The sequence below is a fragment of the Cystoisospora suis genome, assembly GCF_002600585.1.
Source record: "Cystoisospora suis strain Wien I chromosome Unknown contig_2897, whole genome shotgun sequence".
Lineage (NCBI taxonomy): Eukaryota > Apicomplexa > Conoidasida > Eucoccidiorida > Sarcocystidae > Cystoisospora > Cystoisospora suis.
Genome location: NW_027155693.1, coordinates 1 through 6,506, shown reverse-complemented (window position 1 = coordinate 6,506; position 6,506 = coordinate 1). Strand labels below are relative to the sequence as shown.

General features: G+C 52.1%; 1 protein-coding gene across 1 annotated transcript; it reads left to right on the top strand.

The window, feature by feature from the left end:
* The first annotated feature begins 3,717 nt into the window (after positions 1–3,717).
* Positions 3,718–5,899, top strand: CSUI_005868 (serpin (serine proteinase inhibitor) superfamily protein). Its single transcript, XM_068066035.1, has one exon. It carries the CDS (start codon positions 3,950–3,952, stop codon positions 5,474–5,476), a length of 1,527 nt encoding a protein of 508 aa, XP_067921989.1. The 5' UTR covers positions 3,718–3,949; the 3' UTR covers positions 5,477–5,899.
* Positions 5,900–6,506: the final 607 nt, after the last annotated feature.

Here is a 6,506-nt window from a genome sequence, read left to right as displayed (position 1 = left end):
TCTCACCCTGGTGGTTCATCGTTCCCTTACTCTCAACTAGGCTTAAGAATGATGAGCTCTTTGACGAGGAAGACGGACATCGCGAATCAACGCCGGAAGTTCCTTAGACTTCCCTGGCCCTTACTTCCGTTCTGCTCGACTCGCGTTCATTCATTAAATTGCCAACATGAGACTCGCAGGAAGAGGGATTTGTTCGCTACAGTCACAAAGTTGTCACCTGCCGACAGTCACCTCTACAGCAGGAGAAGCACCAGCGTAGTATGCAACGTTCTCTGTGATGAGTGAACCAAGAAACTTGCCTTTTCTGGATACCTTTTTGATGTTCTTCCGCTCCCTTCTTTCACCCGGCCTCACGCTTCGCGTCGGTCTCTCCAATGCTCTCATCCTGTCCTCAGAGAAGCTTACAGTTCGGAAGAGAGGAGCTTTCTAAGGGCTTGGCTCTCCCTAGTCACTCTGTAATAGCGGCTTGATGACAAATCAATGTGACTCTTCTCGAGCGTGGCTTTCTACCGTCCCCCAGTACGTACTCTAGGGATGAGAGAATCACGAGTCTCCAATAAAATGGTAGTTCTCAACTCTTTAGCTTGGCGCTTTTTTGATAGTAGTTTTCACATCATCATCTTCTCACGATATACTGCGGTACCGCGGCTAAACGAACTCACGGCACCGCAACTTTGAAAGGTGACGGGGTGTAGGGACGTGATGATTCGACGACAGTTCGACAAAAAAATAGCATCGTATTCGCTTTCGTCATTAACGATGTGAGGGTCTTATCTCATCATTCCCTGTCTTTCACATTCTCATCATCTACAGCAACCGTCGACTTTACCACGAGCTTGTTTTGTTCATGATTCTTCTGGTCGGTGGTGATGTGTGGCTCAACTCAGTCGGCTAAGTTTTTCGCCTACAAACAGACATATGCCTATATGCGGAAACAACTCTTCAGCCTTAGAAAAGGAAAGAAATGTGTGAGAAGTATAAACACAGCAGTCCCAGCTGACTTTTGATTCCGGTGAGACGAAGAGATATCTTAAAGAACGGATGCTTTTCTTCCTTGGCAGGTGCGACACAAGGCGTCAGTCAGCTAGCCATGTTTCGGTCCGTATTCAGAACTGTAGAAAAGATACTGTCGTGACCTGAACTGTATCACATAGCGAGTGAAGAGATCCTACTGCGACGCCTTCGTGGCTGTTCCTGCAAATCGGGTAGACACTAAGCTGCTTTACGTCCGTGTATAGAGACAAAGGATTCAAGTAGAAATACAAATCTCTCTCTACATTCGAGAGTTCCTTATTCCATCCGAACATGTCAATATATAATCGTTATATATATCATTTGATGTGGAACCAAGAGATCCGAGCGGATGGGACTGCCGGCAAGGTAGCGAGAGAGGTAAAGAAAAAACGCCGGCCGGGGTGCCAAAGAATCAGAGAACAAGAGAGAAGGTCGTTTCATTCTCGCTCTTTCTCTTCATCTCCATGTCTTACGGTTCATTTTCTCGCGTTCGTGCATTAAATACTACACTGATTGATCAAATACATGCGAAACTCTAGGCTTCATATCTGCCTTTCTATCGTCTTATGTCTTTGCTGCCAACTGAGGTTCCTTGCTCCCTACACAGTCAGACGTGGGCCTTTGTGCAATTTCTCTTTCTAAACGTATCCCTCTCTTTCCTTTGCATGGGTCTTCCTGTCTCTTTCCGTACAACAACCGAAGCTTACGGCAGCTTTGCTTGTGCCGTCTCACTAATCTACTCTATCAGATACGCAGATGTGCCTTCTCAAGACTGAACTTCCCTCCTGTAACTCTGAGCGCTGTATAGACTAACGCACAACCTATGGAATCTTTTTGTCTTTGAGTCACTTTTGATGCGGCTCAGTTGTAGCACTGGGTGTCGTAGCAGAGTAGCGATCTTCTCTGATTTTCCGAAGAAACGTCTACAAAAGAACTCTGCTGATTCTTTTTATTTGCTTCTAGTGACAAATAAGAACAAGCGAGAAAAGAAAAGAGGAGGCATCTCGCGATGTATCTCCAAGCTTTCAAGAAAAGTAAAACCTTTTCCCTAACACAAGGACAATCCGCATCCATATATATGGAGATACAACGAGTATCTACGTGTCTATAGAGAGATACACATATTCATGTATATATATATGTACCGGCAAGTGTATGTATAGAACCTGTACTCGTGGGTACAACATGTACAGTGGAGATATCTGTCTGTACACGTGTATATACAGAGAGAGACTCGTGAAAGAGTACGTTGAAACTAGCTCGGTAGAGGTTTCACGTTACGGCCCGGTATCGAGTGATGAAGATAAAAAAAGAAAGACAAAAGACAAGAGATAGATAGACAGATAGACCTAACCCCTAAGGGAAAGAATCTCGTTGTTTTTTTTCGCTGGTCGGAACCGTGCGCTGCTACCGGGTATAAGGTTTATTTCCGCCGTCACGCCCACCAGGAACCATTTCATTTCATAATGCAGTGTCCGGCGGTCGGAACATACGTTGCTTCATGGCCGGTGGGCGGCACTCACCAAATCGCTTATACTTTGGCCACACAAGCACAGTACCCCATGCAACGCCTATGCGCTGGCCACACGTGGTCGCCTCAAGCATTACAGTACTCGCCAATGTTACGGGCCTTTTGCGGCTAAAAGGAAGTGAACTATCGGAGTATCGATCCAATCGGCAGGCGAGAGAGAGTTGCCCTGGCGGCCAAAAATCTGTTCTCCGCTCGCAGAGTACCCCCCCCCCCGTGCTGCCCTTGCAGAGATCTGGATCGCGGAAAAACGCCGCGCTCGCTCTCCAAGTGCCGTCTCGGCCCTAGGACCGCGGATCCAGCGACACAGGGGAGGAAACGCCGCTTTTTGTTGAGCCGATGAACGACAGAGAAGTGATGTGGGCTAAACATAACGACTTCAAGGACGTGGCGGAAGGCGCGTACACGGGTCTTACGGGGGGAGTCGGGCAGCACACTCTGGTAAAGACCAGCGACTTTTTTGAGGGGCCGGAATCCTCTCCGGCAAACAAGTTTCTCGGTCTGTTGAGGCTCATGTTTCAGTGGTTAGAGCGCTGGTCGTCTGAAAGGCTGCCAAGCGAAGGCTGGCGGTCCGGGCCTTCGTGTGGCGGCGCTAGCTCTGCTGCCCGGCCGGACTCGGTCGGTGTGTCTCCTGCAGTGAAGGACAACGCGGATCATAGGCCATTGATGGGACGCCACCGAAGCCGCCTACATGAGCGTTTCCGCAGAGCTGTCCACAGAGAGTGCTCACGGTGAGTGGTGCATCACATATGATCTAAGCCTTATTCCGGCTCGCAGCAAGACGCGTTGCAGCTCTACAGTCAACCGTGGAGCTTCTGTCCTCCGGAAGTACACGCAGAAGACGCGGAGTGACCAAAAGTCAACAAAAAAGCCACTACCTCAGCTGGCCTCTCGACCCGGTCGACGCAGAGTAATGCTCGTCCTTTGAAGAGAACAATATGCTATAACGGTTCGGCAGCACAAGGCTTCCCCTACCGGGACGGTCTCGGTTAGTCGAACAGAAGAACCGACTGCCGTGGTAAACCGACCTAGATTTTGAAGCTTGGTGCGGGGGGCGCGGCCTCTTTTTCTAGGCACCAGAGGCGGCATGCAACAGGCGGCATGCATCAGGCGGGAAGGGGGTAGAAAGGCGGAAGGGTCCACCTAAGGTACTTACTTCACTTTGTGTCGGCGGCCAGCGTCTCCTTTACCAGAGCACCTCCGGATCTCGATCCGACGGGGACAAGCTGGCGCCGTGCCTCGGCTGAGCATCCGTGCCTGAACTTGTTTACCCTCCGGGATCTACTGGAGGTCGGTATTGAACAACATCAACTGGTCCACGGAGCATTGTCCCTCTTTTAGGTGAAGCGGACTCCCACAGACTGTCTGTAGTCTCCACGCTCGTGAGCCGAGCTGAGCAAACCGCCTATGTCGAGCCTCGCTAACCAAAGAACTCCATCTCTCTCGTGTCGTGCGCTCCTGCTGGCGTGCCAGGGCAACAGCTCCTCAGAAGTAACTGAACTCCGGATGGGCGTGTCTTCTACCCGGCCATCGCTTAAGATGACGACGACAACCAGCGCACCAAGCCCGTCTGTCCCCTCCCGCAGGCGGAACTGTGCCAGCAGCCCTGGTAGCCGTCGGCTCCCGACACCATTCCTGTTCTCTCTTCTCGTTGCAATCCTGACTGCAGGAGGGCACGCTGCGGACCCGAACCCAGAGCGCATTTCAGAGGTGACCGTGATTCTTCAAGCAGCGATCCTCAGCATGGAGAAAGAGCACCCGAGGAACGCTCTGTTCTCCCCTTTCACAGTGCTGAAAAGTTTGATTGCACTACGGGACGCGTCCTCCGGAGCTGCTCGAGAAGAGCTGAATGGGCTTCTCGGGAACCCTGGAAGACTGCTGAGACTTTTCCACCTTGACAGTTGTGACGCGTGGCCGCATGTTTGCGAGGCCAATGGCATATTCTTGACCGACTCGGTTGGAGATGATGAAGCCGCTCACTACTTCAGAAGAAGATGCTGGACGGAACTGGGTGTCGACGTACGCTTTCTAGACTTCGAGAATTCTCCGCAAACTGCACTGTCTATTATCAATCAGTTTGTGTGGAGATGGACAGGCGGTGAATTCCATCACCTTTTAACATCCGCTGACATCTCTGAACAAACAGAGATTGCAGTCGTCAACGGGCTATACTTCAACGCGCCTTGGGAGAGTCCCTTCCATACTGAGCGGCTCCGGCAGCACTTCAGACCGCTTTCCGGCCGAAACAGTTGGGCCCCACCACAGCTTGTGACCTTCATGCAGCAGATTGTACCTGACGCCCACTTTCCGTACTTGCTGACATCGGAGATGAGGGCCCTGAGGCTGCCATATTCCCGAAGTAACCTGTTCCTGTATATATTCATGCCTCGCAATTTCTTCAAATTTCACGAAGAGTTGGTACAGTCGCCGGGTGTGTTAGAATCTCTTGTGGATCAAATGCTACAGGCGCACCGGCAGCGAAGGAGCGGGACAGGCAACCACCCCCCAGTGAATCTGCGATACTTCCTCCCAGAATTCCTTTTGTCAGAAGGGGCTCAAGTCGATGTGCGGGCGGCCTTGCAGTATCTTGGGATCACAACACTCTTCTCTGAGTCGCATGGTAACAAACGCCTGCTGGCCAACCTGCGTGTTAGTTCTTTCAAGCACGCAGCGCAGGTATCTGTTGGTCTGCTGGGAACACTATCCAGAACCGGCCGCCTCCGCAGGAGTCTTCCTATCATCCCGCTGAGGAGGAGTCGTCTGCTGACGCTTATCTTCGACGGACCGTTCATCTTCCAGATCCGGTATCATCCGGAGTTCTTGCCAGGTCAACAGGAGCACACTGTGGCCTTACCAGACATTCCCAGAAATGGTATCACCTTGCTCAGCGGGCACGTTCTCGACGCGCTTGCAGCGCAGCAGCGCTTCCGTTGACTGGCGCTGTCTGACCGCGACCACCTACTGACCTGCCGCAGTGGCACAAAGCGACAACTGGCAGCAGCACACGTAGCTTCGGTAGGTTTCCGTGTCACGCTGCGACCCTCTCTTCCACTTCCCTTTTGGACGGCCTGGCTCGCGAGAGTGGGCATTCGTTGGACCACTGCTTCACACGAAGGTAATGCATTTGTTTTACGCCTCTCCGCAAAATGTCCTGAAGCCACGAAGGTTCGAACACAGCCCTTTTTTTTCCGTTGTAGGGGCGGTTGCTGAAAGGGAACAGAAACAAACATTGTTACGTGCTCCGCGTCAGCCGCTGTCCGATGTATGAAGCAGGCTTGGCATGCAGCACGGGCGCTCCTCCGCGACTTTCAGCACGCCCGGGAGTTCTGAGAAGAAAGGCCGACGCTTAAATGTGAGCATATATAAACTTTGAGCCGCGACCGCGGCTGCAAGAACTCGTGCTGTCCGGCTTTGACTGTGAGCAAAACGCGAAGAAATTGAGAACGTTTGCTAGCTGTAGCACTGAGCCACAGATGGCGAGACTGTGTAGTTGCCCCACTACAGCAAGAACGGCCCTAGTCCTAACACCAGCGCCTACGGCGGGAGCGTAGACTTCAGCATGCCTCGGAGACGGAAAGAGAATCACCTCTGGGTTTCTCCAAAGAGAGCGCTGTTGCCAGTACAGTAGGCCTTCTCTATTACAGCACTTCGGCAGGCCGCCTCTGCCTCTGCGTGCGCAGTTCTCTTGACCACCTCCACTGGGAATGCCAGTGGTGCCTAACACGTGTCGGTGCAGTCGAGCAGTGAACTTCTCGGACACCCCCGGCACTGCCATATCGCAGTTGTTCGAAAGAGAGTCAAGTGCCAAGGTAGCGGTTCGGGCACACTAGCCCGTGGGTTTAGAGAAATTAGTAGTCTGTGGCCACTTATGTCATACAGTAACTTGGAACCGAGCGCCTTCAGGGCAGCGAATACAGTGACTATCGGTACTAGCCTGCTCCCTGTGCTGCCGCGTCGCTACTGC

Coding starts and splice junctions, on each gene's coding strand:
- CSUI_005868 (XM_068066035.1), top strand. CDS start 3,950: ATGTCGAGCCTCGCTAACCAAAGAACTCCATCTCTCTCGTGTCGTGCG.